This window comes from Miscanthus floridulus, chromosome 18, assembly GCF_019320115.1.
Source record: "Miscanthus floridulus cultivar M001 chromosome 18, ASM1932011v1, whole genome shotgun sequence".
Classification (NCBI taxonomy): domain Eukaryota; kingdom Viridiplantae; phylum Streptophyta; class Magnoliopsida; order Poales; family Poaceae; genus Miscanthus; species Miscanthus floridulus.
The window spans coordinates 8,321,402-8,345,571 of NC_089597.1; the positions used below are offsets into that span (position 1 = coordinate 8,321,402).

The 24,170-nt window shown below is 43.7% G+C and overlaps 3 protein-coding genes across 6 annotated transcripts; 1 reads left to right on the top strand and 2 right to left on the bottom strand.

Moving 5' to 3' along the window:
* The first annotated feature begins 11,291 nt into the window (after nucleotides 1–11,291).
* On the top strand, nucleotides 11,292–16,299 carry LOC136520039 (cell division control protein 48 homolog C-like). Of its 3 annotated transcripts, XM_066513437.1 has the most exons (11): nucleotides 11,292–11,363; nucleotides 11,800–12,778; nucleotides 13,424–14,037; nucleotides 14,392–14,544; nucleotides 14,772–14,888; nucleotides 14,973–15,077; nucleotides 15,264–15,329; nucleotides 15,416–15,480; nucleotides 15,567–15,768; nucleotides 15,909–16,052; nucleotides 16,163–16,299. In XM_066513437.1, the coding sequence occupies exons 3-11, from the start codon at nucleotides 13,543–13,545 to the stop codon at nucleotides 16,208–16,210; spliced, it is 1,395 nt and encodes a 464-aa protein (XP_066369534.1). In that variant the 5' UTR covers nucleotides 11,292–11,363; nucleotides 11,800–12,778; nucleotides 13,424–13,542; the 3' UTR covers nucleotides 16,211–16,299. The 3 variants fall into 3 exon arrangements, with proteins under 3 accessions (XP_066369534.1, XP_066369532.1, XP_066369535.1); XM_066513435.1 differs by lacking the exon at nucleotides 11,292–11,363 and having other exon boundaries at nucleotides 11,659–12,778; XM_066513438.1 differs by lacking the exons at nucleotides 11,292–11,363; nucleotides 11,800–12,778 and adding an exon at nucleotides 12,794–13,307.
* A 410-nt stretch (nucleotides 16,300–16,709) lies between these two features.
* On the bottom strand, nucleotides 16,710–17,768 carry LOC136520042 (haloacid dehalogenase-like hydrolase domain-containing protein Sgpp). Its single transcript, XM_066513443.1, has 2 exons — nucleotides 17,614–17,768; nucleotides 16,710–17,448 (listed from the first exon to the last, which is right to left on the bottom strand). Exons 1-2 carry the CDS (start codon nucleotides 17,619–17,621, stop codon nucleotides 16,710–16,712), a joined length of 747 nt encoding a protein of 248 aa, XP_066369540.1. The 5' UTR covers nucleotides 17,622–17,768.
* Nucleotides 17,769–18,107: 339 nt separating this feature from the next.
* LOC136520041 (haloacid dehalogenase-like hydrolase domain-containing protein Sgpp) lies at nucleotides 18,108–20,671 on the bottom strand. Of its 2 annotated transcripts, none has more exons than XM_066513442.1 (5): nucleotides 20,400–20,671; nucleotides 19,636–19,744; nucleotides 19,364–19,531; nucleotides 18,728–18,989; nucleotides 18,108–18,595 (listed from the first exon to the last, which is right to left on the bottom strand). In XM_066513442.1, the coding sequence occupies exons 1-5, from the start codon at nucleotides 20,416–20,418 to the stop codon at nucleotides 18,401–18,403; spliced, it is 753 nt and encodes a 250-aa protein (XP_066369539.1). In that variant the 5' UTR covers nucleotides 20,419–20,671; the 3' UTR covers nucleotides 18,108–18,400. The 2 variants fall into 2 exon arrangements, with proteins under 2 accessions (XP_066369539.1, XP_066369538.1); XM_066513441.1 differs by having other exon boundaries at nucleotides 19,364–19,518; nucleotides 20,400–20,668.
* Between the last annotated feature and the right edge of the window lie 3,499 nt (nucleotides 20,672–24,170).

The following is a 24,170-nucleotide window of genomic DNA, read 5'->3' on the forward strand; positions in this document are numbered from 1 at the left end:
ACGAGTAGATGATCAAGAAGAGAGTGATATTGAAATTGAAGATAGCTACACTCTTGATCATCTAAGCAACAAAGACAAGCTTATTCTCATGAAGCTAGTTGAGAAGAATGATGAGCTAGAGGAAGAAAATGAGAAACAAGAGCAATCACTTCAAAATCAAGAAAAGTTTCTCATCTCCAAATTGCAAGAGCTAAAGGCCATAAATGAGAGGTATGAAAAATTATCAATTGAGCATGCTTTAGTTACTAACTCCTCTTCTAGTGTTTCACAACTAGAGAAGGAAAACTTTGAGCTCAAGGCAAAATTAGATGAACTCTCAAGCAAATATAATGTGTTACAAGCAAACTATGTTCATCTCAAGTGCTCTCATGAAGAATTAGTAGAATCAAGCATCATGCTTGAGGTGGCTCATGAGGTTGTGATTACAACGGTAAAATCATCTCAACCTCCCACTCACACACTCACTTGTACACAATCTCAATTGAATATTTCTTGTGCTAATGAGTGTGCTTCTCAAGCAAGCCAATCTTCGATTGAGCAAAAATTTATAGAAAATGTAGAGCTTAAGGAAGAAGTGGAAAGGCTAAAAAATGATGTGATTCGATTGAAGGGTAAGGAGAGAGCACAACCTTCTCAAGATAACCGTGTTAACATGGTGAAGAAGCTTGAGAAGGGTTCAAACCTTGCCTCCTCCAAATCCCAACAAAAGAATCACATTTCAAGCAAGGCCAACACAACCAAGAGCAAGAAACATGGAAAAAGACTATGCTATGGTTGTGGAGTGAATGGATATGAGATTACCATGTGTCCACACAAGAGTTGGGCCGACAAGTGTGAAGTGGCCGATCAAACGGCCTCAAACAAGTTGGCCAACCAAAGGAAAAGTGATGGACAAAGCACTTATCTCATGTGCAAGAAGTTGGGGCATCCAACCAAGAAATGCCCAATGTACAAGGAGGCAAGAAAGGAAGCCCAAGTTGCAACAAGAAGATGCTATGGATGCAATGAGATGGGCCACAAGGTTGATGGATGTCCATACAAGCAAAACAAGTATAGAGCAAACAAAGGTCACATATGCTATGCTTGTGGAAGAAAGGGGTATCTAAGCTATGATTGCCCAAATGGTAACATCCCTAAGCCGAACACATTTGTTTATGATAATATGCTTAGGAAGACCACAAATAGAATTAGCACTAGCAAGGTGATGTGTTCACCACAAACTAGTACTAAGGCCATTTGGGTGCCTAAGCACTTGTTGACTAACCCAAAAGGACCCAACAAGAGTTGGGTACCAAAATGTGCTTAGGTTGATAATGTAGGTACTTGGTGGTGAGATGAAAGCTTCGGGGTGGTTGAGCAAGCAAATTGAAAATATTCACTCAATCTATCAATCAATTCTTATCATAATCTCATATATGGTTGACCCGAAGATAAATCAATGACCATATCATTTACTTCATCTCTACCATTGGTAACAAGTACCTAAAAACCTTATAGGGTAGCCACTTTGTGTTTAGTGCTCAATGGCTCACAAATAAGCATATTTGTGAAATAATCGGAAGTGACTAATTAGTTTCATTTAATAATTATCATGTTTGCCATGTGATGCTTTTAATGGCTCTCTAGTAGAGCAATGCATTTGTTCAGATGCAAGCATACAAGAAGTACTAGAGCTAAAACGAAGAATTACAAGCAGCGCTTCAATTGTTTCTGTCCTGCACCTACCGGACGTGTCCGGTATGGCCAGGGCAGAAAGGAAAAGTGTTTATGTTCTTCACATGCCGGACGTGTCCAGTATGTCTACCGGACGTGTCTGGTATGGCAGGAACCAGAGCACTAATTGGGATGCAATTGAGGTTTGATCCATATGATTTCATATATCCTTAATTTGCTCAGAAGCTTGTGATCTATCAAACCTAAGTGGGTTGTGAGTATGTCTCAACGAAATTTAAATATGGCAAATTACTTTGTGTTGGTCAAAATAGAAAATTGACTCCCAAATTCTTAAAAGAGTAAAGTGCTTGTTGAAAGTCATTTAAATTACTTGTGGTACTTATTTAGGGGGAGCTCAGTTTCTATTTTGCACCATTGTGGACTAACAAATTTATCTAGCATTACTTGTAGTCCTTTAGATGAAAATTGATTTCATATATGGTATGATTATTTGACAAGTAAGGTCAACATGATGTTGTAATGCCATGTATTATCTCAGTGGTGATACTGTGGACTAACAAATTTATCTAGTATTATTTGTAGTCCTTTGGATGAAAATTGATTTCATATATGGTATGATTATTTGACAAGTGAGGTCAACATGATGTTGTCATGCCATGTATTATCTCAGTGGTGATATTGTGGGCTCAAGGCAAAGGTATGTATTTACATACATGCATTGTAAGTGCATCTAAGGCCCTTTATATGCTAGTGTGTGCATTAGTGTGATATAGGATAGATGTTTTTCAAAATCCCTAACTAGCATGTGTAGGTGGTGTGGTTTTTAAAAATCATGTGGTTTTTGGGTCTTTGTGACCTAGTCATGTCATATTGTGATTATTGCTATCCTTGGTTGATTATTTGCCTAATCACATGTGACATGGTTCTCTCAAGTCTATAAAAATCTCTATGTCCGTCTAAAATCTCTCTCAAGTTTTTGAAAATCATAAATTTGCCAAATATTCAAAAAAGAGAAAATCAATTCTTGGCTAATTCATGTCCCCTAAGTGAGAATCCTAAGCCTATTTCAATTGATGCAAATATTATGCCTAGGAAGATTTGTTATTATACCTTATTGGTTAGTATTGCAAAAGTTCCGCTATTCATACTAAGGCTATGCCTAAGTAGGTTGCATCTAACATGAGAGGACCCAAACTAGTTTGGGGGTACCATCGAAAAGTGGATGATCGTTTGTAGGTACCATGGCATTGGAGACTTGATTCAATGAAATTATTATTATTCATCTTATGTTGAGTTAAGTATTGAAGCCTAGTGCAATTCTATCCCAATGCCAAGTCAAAATTGAGTGAAGTCCATATGCTATCAACATACAAGTGTCATATTCAAGTTGTGGAAATTTATTGATATATTTGAAGGCCTGCAAATAAGTGGAGTTGAAGCTTGCAAAGATGATCATAAGCTATCAAGGTATATCTCTTGTTGATCAAAGTTTATTTGGGTGCATATGAGTTAATTGAATTGGATATATATGCATATGTTGCTTGGTATGAGTTGTTTGAATGGATTAAATGCTTAAGTAATCAAGTTTGAAGTTGGTTTGATTGAATATGTTCATAAGATTTCTTCTAGTAAGTGGTTTGAATGGACATATATCTTGTGAGAGTATTCAAACAAGTTGATTTCAAGTTTGGTTCAATTTGGAGAAAAATAGCTCATTTATTGAAATCTGTCCAATATTGAAAATCTGAGCTAGCAGTGATCATAGACATGTTTGAGTAATCAAATCTATTTGTATTGGCTTGAAATTTGGTCTGCATGCTCTACACTTATGGTATTAGTTGCTGCGCAAATTTCATGAGATTTGGATAAGTAATACTTCGGATTTGGAGTAGATCTTGTCAGCTATAGTGCAGCAATTTTCAGCATGTAGCAGTGTGGAAAGATGTAAAATCTGGTAGCAATATAGAAGTCAAAAGAAGCTCAAATTTTTACAGCTACTAGAAGACTTAGTGTGTCACATCTTCACCAAATTTCGTGGTTTTTGGATATGTACTTTGGGAGATATGATTTATTCTTTGAAGAGTACAGAATCTACCAGGAAAGTGACAATTATTGGATTGATCAAAAGTCACTTAGATTCAAAGGTCCTCAAATTAGAATCATATCTATAAGTGATTGAGGTACCTATGTTTTGGTTTTGGTTTGAGATAGAAGCATGACAAATGATGAGTACAAGACAATTTGTTTGAAGAGTGTATCTGGTACACATTTGGTACTCAAGCTAGAGATCAAGACCAAGATCAAGATGAAGATGGAGTTTAAGTTCTAGTGATAATAGGAGATCTTTTGATATAAATAAAAGGACTTAAACAAGTAGAAAGAAAAGGACTTAAAGAATGATTCAAAGTTATTCATCAAATTAAGTCCAACAATATGGATCATTCAAACAAAATCTTTCAAGTGGATCAAGTGATTTTCTTTTAAGTTATTTCAAGTGAGTATCAAGGATGGTTCTTCAGAGAGAGGTCACTTCGCTCTAGGCTTAGATGGCTAAAATCGAAGTGGTAATCTAAAGGGACATTTAAGGTACTTGGTTGAAGAAAATCAAGAGATTGGTCTAGAAAGCAAGCAACACCCAAAAGAGAACAAGTCATGAAATTTCAAGTGGTATCATGAAATTTCAAGTGATGCATCTTTCAGTTCTCTTAAGCAAGCAATGATCAAAGAAGAAGCAAGCCAACCACAATAAGAAGAGTGCACTTGATCATTAGTGATTCTCAATTCATATGGGTGAAGAATAGGAATTCATAGAATTGGTATCTATTGGTCTTCACCAAGCTTATAATTGGACTTTATGGTGCTATTGGAGAAATGAATTAAAATCTATATGACTATCTTCCTCTCCAACATAGCAAAGGTATCATTGTATTGTGCATGATCATTTTTCATCCCTTACTAGTATGCGGTTAGTGCATATAGTACATGCTTATAGGATCATGCATTACAAATGAAAATTTTTAGACTCATAGAATACCACTATTGCTTGAATGATTATATAATCTAGTGGTTAGTGTATGAGTTTGTTCATGAGCTAGTAAACCAATGTACTTGATCTATTTTGAATTGCAAACAAGTGACAAGTACAACCTCTTTAAGATGACAAAGGGGGAGAGTTTAATACAAAGGGAGAGATTAGTACAAAGTTTGAACCTTAAGCACCCTTTGTGCTTTGTGTGACAGCTTGTAGCCCCTTTGTCCTTAGTATGTCGTTGTTGGACCTTTGTGGTGATAGATGACAAAGGGGGAGAGAGACTGATTAAAGCTTCAGGATAGTTTTATTTGCTTATCTTTGTACCTAAAGATATGTACTGCAGGCTGTCGTTTCTTATTTTTGAGCTTCATTGATGTATCTTGGATTTGAGATAGATTGTATCATGTGAGAGATGAGACTTACTTATGCTTTATCTATGTATCTCTTGAGACATGATCTTTATTTATATTTTAGTGGCTTGTGGACTTGAGAAAATGCGTAATGAGTGCTATGTGTGAATTACATGTGTTATATTTATTTTCATAAGGACTATGCATGTTAGAATGAAAATATTTGATGTGATGCATTTATATTTATTCTTTTGTGATATATCTTGTCATATGCATCATGGTTTCACTTTGTCACACACACATGCACCCCACGGATGCAATGATTTAGGGGGAGTCTCCTATATGTTTTAGTATGTGCAATTGACATTTGAGGTCATTTTGTGAATTCTAATCATAAGCACATATTAAGGGGGAGCCTCTCATAAATCATTGAACCCAAAAGTTTAAATGTTTATATCATTTTGTAAGCTTTAATCAAGTTGTCATCAATCACCAAAAAGGGGGAGATTGAAAGTGCATCTAGCCCTTTAGTGGGTTTTGGATGATTGAATGACAACGTGATTAAAGAACTAACCCGTTTGCTAAGTGTGGACAGGTAATAGGTTATCTCACAGGTACTTAATGAAAGCCAAAATGATGTGTTGTTGTATAAACAATCTAGTTCAAGCACAAGACAACAATGCAAATGGAATTCATGCAAATGCTTGTTTATTGTGGGATTTCCATATACTATGTGAAAGCAAGCTCGTGAGTATTAGTTAATGAGACATGAGGGATTGCATATGGAATGGTCTCATATTTGAAGCTTGCTAAATTGAAATGAAAAAGATAATAATACATATGAATGAATGATTCAACACAAGATGTGACTTAATGGCTTGAGATGGTGAAGATAGCAAGGAAAGGCTTCGAGGTACTAAGCAAGGGTGAAGGGCAAGCGACGGCTTGGCGGCCGAAGAACCTAGCTAGGGTGAAGAAGAAAGTACTTGCATTTAGTTGAGGTACTAATCAAGCTAAGATGGTCATATTGATGTGAAGGATCAAATCTATATTGGACAAGTTGATTAAAGTGACTTGATGCATTTGGAGTTATTCATATTTGATGAATGGAATCAAGTCACATGCTCAAGATGGCTATGCTCAAGTGAAAAGATCAATATTGACATATTGGCACCCTCACTTGATGAAGATTGAAAGATACGGCATCAATTTAAAGAAGATCAACTCAAAAGGTTTAATTTCGTTTTTCTTTTGATCTTGAGTTAATAGGTATGCCATACTATTAAGAGGGATGCAAGTTTAGGTGGTCTGAGGAAGATAGAGTGCTCAAGCATAATAATTAAATCAAAAGAGAGACACTCTAGCACTTCACGAGCACAAAGAATAATTTTCTGTGACTGTCGGTGTCGGAAGTCCCGACGTAAGCCGGAACTCCCGACAGTCGGAAGTCATGACTCTTGCCGGAAGTGCTGACTCCCAGTCACTGCCTGTGCGATGACTGTGGACGTCAGAAATCCCGACGTGAGTCGGAACTCCCGACAGTCGGAAGTCCCGACCCAAGCCGGGAGTCCCGGCATCGATGGTTCTACTGACCTGCTGACTCTGCACGTCGGAAGTCCCGACGTTCGTCGGAAGTTCCGACCGTCGGAAGTTTCGACGTTGGCTGTCTCGAGTGGACTTTGACCTCGCATGAACAGTGTTTTCTTCATACGTCGGAAGTCCCGAGATCTGCGTCGGAACTCCCGACGTAGATCTGAACGGTTAGATTTTGCCTTGGAGTATATATACCCGTCTCCTCCATTCTAACCGTTGCCCACTCATTTCATTGCGATAAACACTCGGCCAAAACAGCCCCCAAGCATTCTTGGCTCCCCTCTCTTCACTCCTTTACTTCCAAATTTGATTCCCAAAGGGTTTGAGTGATTGGTGAGTGGATTGAGTGAGAAAAACACTTTGAGCAAGCTTGAGCACTTGATTTCTTCGTCAAGCCGGTTTGATTTGCATTTGTTACTCTTGGGGATTTTCCCCTAGCCGGCTAGACGTCGCCCAAGAGCTTCCATCTTGTGGAAGAGCCTTGGGAAGTTTGTATTACCCTTGTTTTCTAGTGAAGAAACTCAAGTGACCTTTGTGGTATCCTTGAGTGAGGCAAGGAGGTGGAAGAGACTCCGACCAAAGTGGTCACCTCAACAACGAGGACGTAGGAGCTCCTTTGTGGGGCTGCCGAACCTCGGGATAAATTCTTGTCTCCCGCGTGCTTGTTGTTGTTGTGATTTGCTCGAAATTACATGTATTTGGTTGTCTTCCTCTCTCTAGCTATTTCTTAGGGTTTGGGCCTCGATCTACGGAGTGGTGGCTTATCAACGTCAAGAGAGTGACCCAACACCTTACCTTATCACTAGGAAGTGGGTTTGTAAGTTATTGGCATCACAAAGTTCATTTTAGCACTTGTAGTTCATTTCCCGTAGGGGTCGGAAGTGCTGACAGTTTGCGTTGGAAGTTCTGACCCAAACTGTTGGGACTTCTGACACATCGGAAGTTCTGACCCAAACGTCGGGACTTCTGACACGTCAGAAGTTCTGACCCAAACTGTCGGGACTTTCGACATTAACTGACTAGTGCATTTTGATTCAACTCTTTGGTTGCTGATGTTTGGCTCCCTAGGTTTATCTAGTATCTTTTATATACTTTGTGGCTAACTTGTGAGGGGTGGTATTACTTTGATTTGGATTTTCTATTTTGGAAACTCGTATTACTAATCGTTTCCGCTTTTAAAGGTGTTGATTTTTCAGAAACGCCTATTCACCCCCCTCTAGGCGACATCCTAGGTCCTTTCAGCAAGACTTGGCGCCGATGGACGAAGGCAACGGTGAAAAGCAAGTGAAGTCCAGATCGATGAACCAATATGATCACGTGATGATATGTAGTGGATCATATCATTGTTGATCATGTTGGTGCATGTGTTGCATCGACATTGGAGGAGATGGAATAGAATACGCAAGGCAAAGGTATAACCTAGGGCATTTCATTTTATCGGTCATAGGTGTGTAGAGAAGTTGATGACCAAGTTTAGGATAGATGGCCGTACTATCAAGAGGGGCAAACTTATTTGCACATCGGTCATCTAGTGCCACTCGTGTGACCTAACTTTACATCATCGCTAGGATCGAGTGGCATGGCAAGTTGAGTGGCTAATCCTTTGGAAAATGATTATGAAAATGCTAACACATATACGCATGGTGGTGTACACTTGCTGGTGTTGGCACATTTACAAAGGAGATGAAGTTGGAGTTGATGTGGATCAACTCGGTGATGAAACGGAGTCGAGAAGGGTTTGAAACTTCACCGGCGGAGTGTCCGCCCGTAGAGTGTGGACAGTCCGATGGTGCCACCGGCGCCCTGTACAGAAAAGACAGGGTTTCGCAGAACAGATCGGACGCTGGCCTCGGTAGGACTGGCGTGTCCGGTCAGTGGCAGCAGTGAGTACGCGGTCTCGGTCTCATGACCGGACGCTGGCGCGAAGAGTGACTGGACGCTCAGGGTTTGCGTACGGTCAGTGCTGACGTATGGTGACGTAGGCGGCGCTGGAGTTAGGCGCGCGGGCACAGATTTGATCGGACGTTGGTCTGCGTCCGGTCATGGTGGACCGAACATGTCCGGTCGCAAAACAGAGGCTCAGGGAGCTATCTGGAAACGACCGGACTCGGGCGCAGCAGCGTCCGGTCATTCACTGTGCAGCGTCCGGTTGCAACTTAACCGTTGAGATCGGGTGACTCCGGTTGAACGTAGAGCAACACGTGGACGGCATAGAGCGATCGGACGCTGGCAGGGTGTGTCCGGTCGATCTGACCGGAGCGTCCGGTCGTCCCGAAATTTGCCCAGTGAAGGGGTAACGGCTAGTTTAGCCCATGGAGCTATAAATAGAAGGTGGTCTCGGCCATGGCTCGCGCTGAGCACCTCAGGGGACTTTATGTCTATGCTTGTGAGTGCTTGGGAGCCCTCCATCTTACATATACTTGATAGTGATCATTCGATTATGTGAGAGAGCGATTCATAGTGCGATTGCATCGTGAGGTTGCATCGAGTGACACTAGATGATCGAGCTGCAAGTCGGTGGTGCTTGTTACTCTTGGAGGTTGCCACCTCCTGGATGACTTGGTGGTGGTCTCCGTCGAAGCCCGCGAGAAGCTTGTGCGGTGCTCCGGAAGAGCTTTGTAAGAGGCATTGTGCTCGCCCCGCGGGAGCCACGAAGAGCGACTCTAGTAAAGCGTGTCATTGAGCTACCCTCACTTTTGGGGTAGGTTCTTGCGGTGCCCGACATGCGGGCTTGGCGGGTGATGCCAATTAGCCGCCGAACCACCAAGTGAGCGGTCGACACAACGGGGACTAGCGTGTTGGCAAGCACGTGAACCTCGGGAGAAAAATTACCGTGTCAACCTTGTTCTTCCCGTTGGTTTGCATCCTCGTTACACAAGCTTGTAATTACTTTCATATACATTGTGCTTATGTAGTTGCTCTTGTATTTAGTTAGCTTGTGTAGCTCACTAGTTACCTTCTTGCTTGTGTAGCATAGAAGTAGCTCCCTTGCGTGTCTAATTTGGTTTGTGTAACCTTGTTAGTCACATTGCTTAGTTTGTGTAGCTAAGTATTTACGCTCTCTGATTTGGCATTGGTTGCCTTGTTATTGAGCATTGCTAGTGAGCTTAGGTGGCTTTGTGCTTTTGCTTATTAGGATGTGTAGGAGCTCCCTTGTTGCTTAAAGTACTAGATGCATATGTTTGTGTGACCTTACTTCTAGAATTAGTTAGGTGAGCTCTAGCTAGTCCAGCACCTTTGTTGCTTAATTAATATCTTTGGAAGGTGCTAGAGAACATAAATAGAGGGGTGTAATCTTGGCTAGACCGATAATTTTAATTCCACACTTGTTTTGGTTAGCCGACGCGATTAATTTTAGAAAAGACTATTCATCCCTCTCTAGTCCATCATCTCGACCTTACACCCCCCTTAGTAGAGTAATTTTTGGGAGGAGTCCAAGGCCTTTCAACCTTTTTTGCTCGGGTTAAAGAGAGTGACCCGAAGTGAAAGAAGGTGGTTGCTATATATACAATAGGTATTTGTAAGAGCGGCTGGTAATTCAGCCGTCCCTACAAATGGACACCGTAGGGACGGCTGGTAATAGCCGCCTCTACATACGAGCCATCCCTAGAAATTAATGTATTTATAGGAGCGACTCGTATTACCATCCGCCTTTACTGTACCATTTGTAGAGACGTCAATCGTGCTGGAGCCTGAACACGCGGGGCTGCTCCAATACAATTTCCAGTCGAAAAAAAAACCGTTGCACGTAGGCATCGCGGTCTTCACCACGCAACGACGGGCCGGGCTTTGACCGGACGCAAAGACTGAACCGTGAATCGTCCCTTGAGTGCATGCCTATGTATATATGTCCTACGTAGGCGCCCTCATGATCAGCTGTCTGCTCGAGCTATTTGCTAATGCCGAGTAATAGTAATAGGTCCTCCAGACGGGGAAGGCGGACTTCGGCCGTCTGGCGGTTTTTCCGGTTGTTGCGGGCCGCCGCCGGCACCGGCGGCCAGGACAGAGCGATATGCCGGACCTGCTTTCGGGCGCTGAGCGCCACTGGCTCAAATGGCACCTCCCACCTCCGCCGACACAGATGCTACCGTGAGTGGCTCGCGGCGGCACCGGAGCCGCTTGTTCCTCCTCCCGCCGCCGCACCGCCAGCCGCTCCCGTGCTCCCCGTCATCGCCGATGATCCGATTTACGACGACCTCGACGACATCATTGGCATGGACGACCGGCTGCGTATTTGACGCAGCTACCAACCTAGCTTCATCCACATGGCCCGCCCATCAGTACGGTTTACATTACTAGATCCCTAGCTAGCTCCTTGTATCTCTTCTTCTCGATGAATATATATGGAGTATGCATGCATTACGAAAAGTTGTGATTTTTTTTTAATTTCGGATTAAAATATTTAACTAGTCTTTCTTCTTCGTATTAACTCCAAATGTGATGATTTTTTTTTTAAAATTTTCTAAAATCATGCCTTATCAAATTATTGTGTTGATTTGATCGTTCTTTTCGTTTGACAAAGTTTGAGCAATTAATTAAAGACGTGGGCTTTCTTCTATAAAAAAAAAGATTTGGGCTTTCTATGGGAACGGAAACAAAAAAGAAGAAGGAAGCATCAGCCCGCCAGCTCCGCCCGCCGTTGGATTGCACGCTGGGGCCGTGCGCGATTAGGGTTTGGCCAGGCCGCCGCCGCCCGTGTGCGTGTGTGTGGTGGTGTGAGTACATACTAGGCCTAAAAAAAAAAGAGGCCGCCGCCGTCCCCTCCGCCTCTCGCCTCTCTCCTCTCTCCTCTTCGTCGCACGCGGCGGTCGCGACCCCGCGTCACGGCGCCCATGGCGAAGCGCCCGCGCCACGCCGGCAACGGCGCCGGCCGCTCCCAGCTGTCGTCCTTAGAGTGGGAACTCCACCGCCGCATACTCAACGGCGGCCTAGCCCGCCGCGGCGCCTCCGCCGAGGACGTCGCCACGTTTGAGTTGCTGCATGCTGCATTGACCCAGCCACTACTATAGCTTTATTTTATTTTTATATGGATCAAAAACTTTGTTAATTGCCTACAAATTTGATTGATTTGTGTGGTACGTACATGATATCTTTCAGCACTGGATCATCACTGACGCATTAATTTATTCCCCTTCCTTCCTGTTCCTGTAGGTAGTAATCCTCTCAATGGATATCTGGTTATGGATCTGTGCATGGTTCGTCACACACGCACAGGAGAGGAAGGGATGATTAATTACTCTGCTGCTTTCTTCAGGCCTTATGGCTGGCTCTGAGCTCTGTGTGTTTGCTTGTGCTGTGGTTACTAGCGTGTTGCGTCGTCTTTTTTCTACTTATTTTGCCTGATTTATTCATTTCGTGTGACATGGATGGATGCTAGCTACCTTGTGTGTGCCCAGCATCTTTATTTTACTATATGGTATATGCTGCCATGGCTTCTGTTTGGTTTTGGTAAGCTTTGTGAGGAATGTATACATACATATATAAATAAACAAGGAGATCACAGTCGTCATCAGCTCCAGCGGCAGGCATGAGCATTGAGCAGAGAACAGGCGTGGATGCATGTACTACACCTTGCTCTGATCAGATCCTCATGCATGCAGTCTCCCTGCTGGTGCTGTGTGCTCCCATGCATGTGGTGTGTGCTTTGTGTGTGAGTCTCTGCGTGATATTTAATTTGCCAGCTACGGATTGACCGGCATATAATTATTTGTAATGACTTGAGATGACAGCTATGTACTATGTAAAAACAAGGATGAATATCGCTTTTATATATGGTTCATGTCAGTGGAGAACCTATCCATGGTTTGATTGTATCAGTAATTAAATTAAATGTTAGGGAAAAAAGATGCACTTGATCAAACCGTATGTCTGCGCAGCATTGAGGCACAGCTTGTGTCTCCATTGATCCATCGAGCTCTTTCTTGATGGCTTGATGCCTGATCATCTCGTTGAGTTCATTTATTTGTGGATATATACAATCTCAAAACTAGGTCCTCCTCGATCATCGCCGGGCTGCTGCTGCACGGACCGCCTGGTTGCGGAAAGACCACCCTTGTCCATGCCATTGCCAACGAGACTGGCGTGCCGTTCTATAAGATCTCCGCACCGGAAGTCGTATCTGGGGTGTCTGGTATGCTTTCTGATTCCTTGCATCAAAATAATGAGGGAGAAAGCTTGATGCTTTGCTCGTGTTGAGTATTTGGACAAATGAGTTTAAGCTGCTAGTCATGTTTGATTATGAATATGTGTGCTGCCTGTGCCCTTTTGCTTGATTAGATGTCATCAGTGCAGGCTGTAAAATTAATGGTGCTGTTTACCTTGCAAGATGTGTATTTAGCATACTAAATGTAGCTGTCGCTGTGGGAGATTGGTGTTCCTAATATTTTGCACAATCTAGGAATTGATGAAATAGGATGAGCTCTGTTTAGGCATTGTCAATACTCAATATCTGGACAAGTTTTTCCTAATATCAGTGTAGTGCTCAATAAGCCAATAGTATGTTGTTACTAACAAGGCACTACCATATGTTGAACCTGGTTAGCCATCATGAAATCAGAATCATGCTAAATAGGTGCTGAAAAATTCAGATGTGAGGATATTTTTCGAAGATCTGGTATTGATCCAGCTTTGCTGCCACCCTTATGACTTAGCCAACAAATGTGAGGATACATATTCTCTTTTTGTGGATAAACATTCACTCGTGCACAAGGATAAATTCAAATTCTCTGTCAGAATTCATGCAGAAGCTGACCTCATTATGCCTATGTTCTTGCAGGAGCTTCTGAAGAAAACATCAGGGGCTTGTTTCAGAAGGCCTATCGGACTGCTCCCTCGATTGTATTTATTGATGAGATAGATGCAATTGCATCCAAGAGGGAGAATCTGCAACGAGAGATGGAACGGCGTATAGTTACTCAATTAATGACGTGCATGGATCAATTCCACCAGAATATTGGATCGGGCAGTGACAATTCGGATGCTGAGTCATCTGAAAAGAAACCTGGTTATGTTATTGTCATTGGAGCCACAAATAGGCCTGATGCTGTGGATCAAGCTCTGCGAAGGCCAGGAAGGTTTGACCGAGAGATATCTCTTGGTGTTCCAGATGAGAATGCACGAAAACAAATACTGAAGATGCTTACTCAGCATCTTCGACTTGAAGGCGAATTTGACTTGTTCAAGATAGCTAGGGCGACACCAGGTTTTGTTGGTGCTGACTTGAAGGCATTAGTGGGTAAAGCAGGGAATCTAGCAATGAAGAGAATAATTGATGAAAGAAGAGTTCAATATCGCCGTGAGCATGATGGGAATAGCAAGCATGACTGGTGGAGACAACCCTGGGATGAAAGTGAGGTGGAGGGCCTACATATTACTATGGATGATTTTGAGGTAAGCTTTGCACCTTTTCTATGAACAGCACATGTCCAATAACTCTGTTAATTTCATCCAGTGTAAGCTAGATTTGGATTATGCCTTGATCCATTTTTCCCAAAAACCTTTTATCTTCTTATTTTGTTAATTTTTAGGACATGTCTTTCCCCAGTAACCTTTGTATTTTTCACTTTTAATTTAGATTTAATGTCATCTAAGCTGCTACAATTTGCAACATGATCGATTTATTTTCTTTTCATGCCACCTCTGTATATCATGGCCATGCCTTTCCCTCTAGTTCTATTCTGTTGTTATATTTTTATCAGATCCATGGACTATTATTTTTAATAATCTTCTCTTCACTATCTGAAGGAAGCAACAAAAATGGTTCAGCCATCTTTGAGAAGAGAAGGGTTTTCTTCTGTCCCTGATGTCACATGGAATGATGTTGGAGGTCTTGATTCATTAAGAAAAGAGTTTGACCGCTGTATTATTCGTTGTATCAAGCACCCTGAAGACTATGAGGTGAATGCTGAATTGAATTTACTGCCTCAGAAGTTTATTTTACAATTCTTACTTCTGTATCATGTCTAGTCATCAACTTTGTGATACCATAGAAGTTGAGAGAACTTGATTATTTCTCAATAAGTTCATTCACAGCCATACTGTTGATTTTTTTTCAATAACTGTTAACCTTTTGTATTTACATTTGAGTATTGTTTTCATGCCCTCTTTGTTTCGTGTCTTTCAAGGTGTTTGGAGTGAATATGCAAGCTGGCTTCCTGTTGTTTGGACCTCCTGGTTGTGGAAAAACATTAATAGCAAAAGCAGTGGCACATGAGGCAGGGGCTAATTTTATTCACATCAAGGTAGTTGATGCTTTCATATTTTCACATCAGCTTTTCAATGCCATACAAAGTAGTTCTAAGCTTTTTCTTTATCTGGTTCATTAGGGGCCTGAGCTATTGAACAAGTATGTTGGGGAGAGTGAATCGGAAGTTAGGAAAATATTCACTCGTGCACGGACTAACTCCCCATGCATCCTATTTTTCGATGAGGTAAGAAATCGCATGCAGTCTGCCCTGTAATACATTATGTTGAGGAAAATCTGTATCGATTGCTTTTGCTTCAAACAAGTTTGGGATGTTTGATGCATTTATTGTACTTAGTAACAAAGCAACATGGTTTGGAGAGCTGTATCTCTTGGTATGGTGTTCAAGTTCTTATTCCATATGATGTGGCAGGTTGATGCTTTGACAACAAAGAGAGGGAAAGAGGGAGGATGTGTTGTTGAACGTCTCTTAAATCAGGTTTGAGTATTGTACTAGTTTGTGCACTTCTTCATTCCTTTGCATTGCTTTTCTGTTCTGTGTTATTCATATTCTTCTGTTTGCAGTTACTTATCGAACTTGATGGTGCTGATCAAAGACAAGGTGTCTATGTGATAGGAGCTACAAACAGGTAATTGTCAGCAGCGGACTGGTCTACCATTTTACATCTTTATCCCTGAATATATTATTGATACCTGCAGCCCCTTTCTGGTGTAGGATTGATGTGATAGATGATGCTGTTTTACGGCCTGGTAGATTTGGAAAGAAACATTATGTACCTTTACCTGGTGCCGACGAGCGGGTTTCAATATTAAAAGCACATGCTCGTAGCAAGCCTGTCTCGGCTGATGTTGATTTGGATGCACTTGCACGTCGTGCTGAATGCAACAATCTCACTGGTGCTGGCCTAGCATCACTGGTAATATTTTTGATATTCCATTGATCAGTTGTTCTTTATGTTGACTAAAATGGAGCACTAGTGCTTCAGTTTGCACAATGAATTCAATCTAGCTTAGTCGAAAAGATATCTGTATCAATCTAATGTGCTTCTTTCATCAGGTCAATGAAGCAGCCATGGCAGCATTGGAAGAGAGATTGGAATTCCTTGAGAACGGGACATCCTCAATGAGTTCGTCTTGTTTGATTGAGATCTCGCACTTTGAACGCGCTCTATCGAAGATTAAGCCATCAGTATCTGAACAGGTATAGGCAAATGCTAGAATGACTTCCTCATGTCAGTGCTAATTTTCAGCTCGCCATTGTGCTTCTGTCTTGCCTATTTCTCCCTTTGACCTTGTTCTCTTTTCCTGCAGCAAATCAAACATTACGAGGCGTTGTCAAAGAGATACTCGTCAAACTGATCTATCACCATGTCTCCATCTTGGTGTGTATATGAGGACCTTGTGAAAAATGTACTGTCTATACCATGTTTGCAAGGCGTGCACCGTCACCAGCGTACCCATTTCTGAAGTGCATAATCCCGTGTGAGCTCTTGCGGGAGAATAGATATAGAATCCTCCTACATTTCTTTTTCTCGCAATCAGTTTTGTGGAAAATGTATTGTCTGTACTTTTTAGCCATGGAACAGTGTTTTCCTCTCACAACATTTCAGCATAAGCGAACAGGGTGCACTGTCACCAGCTTACCATTTCTGAAGTGCTTAATCTCGTGTGAGCTCTTGCTTATAGATATAGAATTCTGTATTTTCTCACAATCAGTTTTGTTTTCACTTAGCAATTTTGTATGACCTCATCAAGATACATCATCCACGAATGAGTTCTAATTCAATTCAATCATGCGTGAACGAAAGTGAAATATGACAAGAAATTGTTTTTCGCTACTAGTGCACTTGTCCCTCAGCTACAGTTGTGTATGAGTTCCATTGGCCTCAGCAGCAGCTTCAGGCTTGGCGGTGTCCAGTTTTTCCAATGCCGCCCAGAGCTTGGGATCTTCGTAGTCCCTGATAACGAGCGTGGCGCCGACGGCGAGAAGCTTGCTCTCCCGGCTCTCCTCGGCGATGGCAACCACGGGCATCCCAGCCGCAACGCCTGCCTGCACGCCAGTGGTGGAGTCCTCAAACACGATGGCGTGCTCCGGCGAGACGCCGAGCAGGTCGAGCGCCCTGAGGTACGGGTCCGGGAAGGGCTTGAATCGCTCGCACTCCTCGGCGGTGACGACGAGCTGGAAGAAGTCGGAGAGTCCGAGGATGGAGATCATGAGCTCGGCGTTGGCCCTGGGCGCGTTGGTGACGGCGGCGCGCTTGAGCCCGCGGTCGGCGGCCCAGCGGCAGAGCGGCGTGAGGCCGGCGATCTCCCGGAGCCCCTCGCCGGCGTACCTGGCGAAGAGCGCCTCTTTCTCGGCGAAGAAGGCGTCAAGCCGCGCCTGGTCCCAGTCCGGGAACAGGAAGCGGCCAATCTGCTCGTTGCTCCGGCCGGCCATGTGCGCCATGCCGAACTCCTGCGTGATGGGGACGCCGTTGTTGTAGCCCACCTTGAGGAGCATCTCCGAGGTGGCCCTGTGGTGGAACGGGTCGGAGATGGCCATGGTGCCGTCGATGTCAAAGAGGACGGCTTCCAGGGGAGCCACTCTGCCGATCCCACTGCAACCACACACAGAGACAGAAGAGATCAACTGGGATGGCCATGGTTGCAGAGAACTTGGTTGGATTGAAATGAAATCTTGACAGTCTGTCTCTGGGGGGAATAGAACTGAATGAAATCATGCAGAAAATACTCTAGATGATGATGGTTGTGGGCAGGGTTACCTTTCCATGGCCGGTTGCTGCTGGATGCCAAATTGGGGCTTCTTTTGATCTTGTGGTCACCGCTGGAAGTGCTGATGCTGCCTGGACATTTTATAAGGAGAAGACTGGAGAGGGAAGGTTGGTTGGTGAGGATTCGGTCGTTCAATTGGTGCGGTTGGTGGCTGCTAGTCCTCATCTCATGTTCCACACCTTTTTCTTCCTTTTGACCAGTGGCTGCCTTTCCAAACGGCGTTCAAATTTTTTGTTATTTTTTGGACTCTCTAACTCAAGTTTACGAGCCCATATCAAAATGCTACATAGCCACATAAAGGCAGAAACCACTTTCAACACGGTTTCCGTAGCCACAGCTAGAGTTCAAAATGAAAACAATGATGAATTTGACAAACAATCAGCATGGTGCGTTTCAACACATTTTCCCGTTGGGAGGGAGTTTCCATCTCATCTTTCTTTCAGATTAAAGACTACTCAAAGACTGCTGAAGCAACAAGTCAATATACAGAGATGGTACGCAACAAGGCGCAACAGCTTTGTCATAGAGCGAGTCCCATACTCGCATCCACCAAACAATCGTAACCGCTGGCAGAAGATTCCCGAGTTCTTATTTGGTCTCAGTTTCATCAAGAAGAAAGAAATAATATACCAAACTAGAGTCTCAGAAATACCCTGATGAGCTCTCTCTGTGGTTACTCGCAGTCACAGCTGCAACATAACTAGGAACAGAAATGTGTTCTAGCCAAATTTGATTGGCGATAAATCTAGTTAATGAATTGTTCATCATCATATCATATCATGCGCTGCCCTTCTTCAGCTTAGCTTCCTCTCTGTCGATCTCTTCAAGCGCTGCCCAGAGCTTAGGATCTTCGTAATCCTTGATGAGCAACGCGGCTCCTGCTTCCATCAAGGAGTTCTCTGGGTTCCTTGTCGCTAAACCAACGACAGGCATTCCTGCTGCGACGCCTGCCCGTATACCAGAAGGAGAATCCTACACCAACCAAAATCTCTCATCAGTGACTACTACTATTTTTTTTTATGGTCGCCGGAGGGGGAGAGAATCCCCCACCTGGATATTATATCAGACCACAAAATTCCAGTCATAAAGCTGTGTTTGGTTTACCTCAAAGATGAAGGTGTGCTCTGCAGACACCTCAAGCTCCTTGAGAGCCTTGAGGTAAGGGTACGGCGCAGGCTTTGGCTGCTCACATTCACCTCCAATGATAACAGCCTGGAAGAAGTCTGAGAGGCCCAGAAGGGAGATCATGAGCTCCGCGTTGATCCTTGGGGCATTGGTTACTGCTGCGCGCTTGTACCCGTGGTCTTTGACCCATTGGACCACTTTCCCGAGGCCCTTTACAGGTACCAAGCGCTCTTTTGCCAAACTGAAACAAGGGAACAACTAGAAACATTCACTCTATCGTGTTATTGTAATGACTAATGAACCTATCAGTTCTCTGATGTAATGCAATGATTATTAAAGGATCACATTCAGTAGCAAACGGGTGCTGTAAGAAATGACAAAACCCTCAACAACCTAGTGTAGTACCAAATGCTGACATCGCTCTGTGAGTAGCAAATGGATGTTTTTCACATGACATGGCTCAATTCGATGTTTTTATGTGCTACATATATGGTACACGAACGAGTTGCTGCTGTAATAATGGATAACACTCTGATTCTCTGAATCATTTAGTTATCTTTTTTTGCGAGGACATTCAGTTATCTTGATGATACTGAGGAAATCACAAGTATGTACCTTCTGTATTTAGCTTCCTTGTCATCCAGGAATTTGAGCCCCTTCTCAAGGGGCCAATCCGGGAACAGGTTCTGGGCAGCGTCGACGTCACTCCTCCCAGCAATATTCTTGATGAAGAACTCGTCATCTATCGGCACACCGTTGTTGTACCCGATCTGCGTATGCCAGCTATTTGGTGAATCAAATCAAATCACATCACAGTTTTGTTGGTTAAAGAAAGTAAGAAACATAGACGAAAGAAGTGTGTAGGAAATCCATCCATTCCACCGTACCTCGAGAAGCAGCTCTTGGAAAGCGAGATGGTGGAGGGGATCCGAGTCGCACAGCGTCCCGTCGATGTCGAACAGAACCGCCTGGACGGGAACAGTTGTCGCGAGGGAGCTGCAGACCATGCCCAGCATTTGAATCATCAGCTGATCAGGAACTTGGAACAAGTGTGTGTGTGATAAATCTGACGCTGCAATTTGCTAACTTGCATCGGCATCGCTCGATGGTAGTCACTAGTCACGCAACACGACGGTTTCAGAAGAAGAGCAGAAACAGCATGTAATGATGTTCACACGAACGGCAGTAATTTATATTGACCAATCACGCACAGACTTTGAACGAGTGGTTGGTAAATCTGAAACTGTAGCGAACTAACGTTAATTGGATGGCGTTGTGTTCACCGTTGACAAAGAAAAGAAAATGAATGAGCTTTTGATACCCAACACAGATCGCCGTTGTGTCCTTTACAGAGTGTCAGAGTAATAACAACAAACAAGAGCATTAATTAGGCTTAATAGATTCATCTCACGATTTAGCCACAACTTATACAATTAGTTTTATAATTAGCTCAGATTTAGTTCTTCTAATTGGCATATAAACATCCATAGTGACGGGGACTAAAGTTTAGTCACGTCTCGCCGCATGACGAAACAAAACACGCGGATTGATGGCGAGAAGAATCTAGCTAGCGATGCCGTTGTTGTTGGGGGAAAAAGAAGAAGAAAAAGCAACAGCAAAGGAAATTAAAAGGAAGGGGAGGGAGCCCGACCTGACAGTGGGATTGCCATTGGGGGCGGGAGCGGCCATGGGCGATCGAAGCGGACAGGGGCTGGGGAAGAGGACCGGCCGGCGGGCGGGGGCGAGAGAGACGAGCAGCCCAGAGAAGCCTCTCTGGATCGATGGAGGAGGCAGCCGCGCCGATGGCCGATGCGATGGGTTTCGCGAATCTGCCGGCGACTCCCGTGGCGCGAGCTTATACACAGACTGGCCTTTTTTTCTCTCCGATCCAGGGAATTTTGGATCTCTCTTGGTGTCCCCCTGTTTTTTGTGGTGTGGCCCGGCCCGGCCGCTTCGCCTTCGCCTTGGTTGCCTGCCTTTGGGCCCCACCCCACGGTGACACTTGTCCATCGCAAATCAGCTGACACTTGTCCATCCTTCTGTTGCAAATCATCAGCTGAAACTTGTCGTTCCTTTTTCTTCTTGTTCTGTTTTGTTGATAAATACTGTTCTAAAATAGATCAAATTTCGAGTTGTCATAGGTCAAGTTTGATTAAATTTATAGAAAAAGGCATCGATATCTATACATGAAATTAGTATCACTAAATATATTATGAAATATGTTTCCATAATCCACTTATTTTATGTCATAGGCTCATAGCTGATGTTATTCTTCGCTATAAAGATAGTCAAGCTCAACATAGTACGACTTAGCGTGATTCTAAGAGTTACTCTAATTTATTGTATGACGAAGTAAGTATAATGTAGGCTCCGTTCAGTGCTGATCCCTGCAGCTGCAGAAGCAGTACCTCTCAAGCATAGTATTTTTTTCATTGTAGTGAGACTTACGACAATAGCAGCAACGGCTACCGATCAAGCTCATAAATATACTACAAACCGAGTGTTTGTTCAAACAAACTAATGGGAATAGTCAAAGCAAAATAAACTTCACATATATGCAGCCTGTTCGGTTGACTGGTTCATATCGTTGCTGGTTCGTGAAGAAGTACTGCTGGCTGGTCTGTGTGAGAAAAAATACTATTCCGACTAAAAATTTACGATCGTTTATAATAAGACACAGCCAAACGAAAAGGTTGATATTCTTTTTGGGCGGAGCCCTATCTCCCACTCTCCCAGGCATGGTGACACATGTCAATTCATCTACCACTCCAAATTAGCTGCAGCAGTAGTACTTTGCATTTTTTTTTCTATATGCATCTTGGAAAGCTTGCAAAAGTCTGGTACACTCGTTGTCCACATGCACGTCGTCATATGCCACTGAAAAAATATAACACATATTAAACCAAAAAATAAATTCGAGAATAGTTTGCGGTTTTGCACTGTGTATTCAAGCAAACTACTGCTTTCTTCCCTTTCTTCTTCATATTCTTCAGCTTTCACATTTTGTCTTACCCAAAAAGAAATGATATCCCTACAGTTGGCTACTGACCGTACTTTTCTCCTCACAGCAACAACAGCAACTAAAGGAAAAAGGAAAACAAAAATAAAAGGACAAGGCACAACCTCCAGCCTTAGCCGAATATGCCGTAGTTGTACCTGTTATTGAGATCCTGAAACGCTGTCTGCTACCAGCATCAGATTCTTCCGTCGCACAAAATTAAAGAACTGGATATGCTATACCTAGGATGAAGATTCTTTGCGACCCATACTGTACTTTGTAGCAATAATAACAATAATAAATTTGTTAGGAGCCCAACCAACTTTATATATCACCAGCATACGGGACACCAGCGTCTAAAGGCTATACAAGGACATTAAAAAAAAATTCAAATCAACCACAGTTTGTAGGAACGACAAATCCACCCACAGTCTTTTTACAAATCCATCACAAATTCAACAACACCAAATCCACCTGCAGTCTTTCAATTTCCACCCCTTTTGTAACATCGTCCCATCTTCCTTGTGCAGCACAAACATTGATGAGGTTATCTGAATCTCTGAGCACCTTACAACGACCAAGGACATCATATCCATCAGACAAACACTGTGCTCAATCTATCACATGTGTTGTACCCGATTCAACCAATGATGTTCTTTCATCGATGCAGATGTGTTTCGACCTGATGTGGAATATTGGATCTTACGGCATGTCCAAGGTTTACAGCTAATGAACGGGTTCAGTGTTCTATGGTAACCTGTTCAAGCCAGCCATTAGGAAAGAAGATGCTAGGAGGTACCTAGATAAAATGTTATATCCTTTTTTATTTAGGTTTTTTAATGACTAATTTGAGGATGTGCTATGCCACATTTTAATATAAATCTTCTTCCATTTGCAAAAAAAAAAAATATTGTATTCACATATGCCTTGTTGCTTTTTCTTAGAAAAAAAATACCTTGTTGCTTACACAATAGCACAATAATTGTATGAGCGTATAAGTTCTTCATGCATCCCTTCTTCCTACCTCATGAGTTACACCTTTCAAAATCACACATACAACATTGTTGATACAAGTAACTCTGATTCGCCCTATACCTTTTATATACTATACTCTCCCTTGTGCTCACGGTGTTTGTTCATATGGTCCTCAGTCTCGCATATGCCACTTCTTGTTCAACAATTTTGTGGGTTGCCAAATCAGTTGAGATTTTAGAGGAAACTGAAACATGATGCTACCAGGGAACACTACTGTTGGAATGATCTCCCAGCCAATAAGCCCAGTGGCCTATTGGGCCTTGGTCACGCGTCCTAATCGGGGGCGCCCAACCCTACATGGTTGGTGGGCCCCCGTCGCACTGCGCTATATAAAGTGGTGGGGGCCGGCGGCTCATAGTACGAGGTTCGCCGTGAGCCACTCCGCCCCACCAACAAACCCTAAGTCCGATCTCAACAGGGTACGCAGCCAGCGACGGGAAGCCGCCACCGTCATCACCGTCAGCCTCACTGCATCGCCGGACTTCACCAACTCTTCTTCGACCATCGCTGCCCGTGCGCAGAGCTTCACCGACCGAAAGAGATGGCCGGATCCTCCTCGATGGCGCCCTCCGATGGTCTGTACACTCCCATCCACTCTCCTATCTCTATCACTCTATAGTACGGTTCATTAGGATTTCTACTTGTTCATCCCAAATACAAAGAACCACCCGACTAGATGCTACTCTAGGTGATCTAAGGGATTTAACAATGGTATCAGAGGCCTGTCTAGTTCGTAGATCTAGATCGGGGACAGGAAAAGAAAAGAGAGAAAGTTTGACCGATCCGGATCGGATCGGGAAAGAACAAACCGCAACCCTAACCCTAACTGTGATCCCGAATCAAAAGCAAAGAAAAACGAATGAAAAGAAAGAGTGGAGTTCGTATTCGATTCGAATCCAATAGAACCCAACCCTAACCCTAAAGATAGGGACCCTACCTGGGGTTTCCTCACCGCCGGCGGCACCGCCACCGCGCGGAAAGGAGACCGCGGTGTCGCTCCCGAACGGCGCGCGGGACAGAGCAACGAGCCGCACTGCACCTCGCACGCGCGGTCACGGCAACAGGGCACCACCATGCGGCCCCTCGATGGTGGCGTGCCCAGCCTCGGGCGAGCACGCACGCCGGCGAGAGGGCGCGAGGCGAAGCCCCTCTTCTTCTCCCTCGGCCACCAAGGACGGCTGCTGCTGCGGCTGTTTCTCCGAGCGGCGCTGCGCGATGAGAGAAGGGGTGGGAGAGAATGAGCTAGGGTTTAGGGAGAGCCGCGGCCGTCGCGGGTTTCATCCGGCCGAAACACGAGGAGGACCGTCGATCGGTGATCGACGGCCAGCAGCACATCGGGCCGTTTTGCGCCCAGGTGGGAAAGGGAATTCCCGGCCCAGGCCCAGGTTG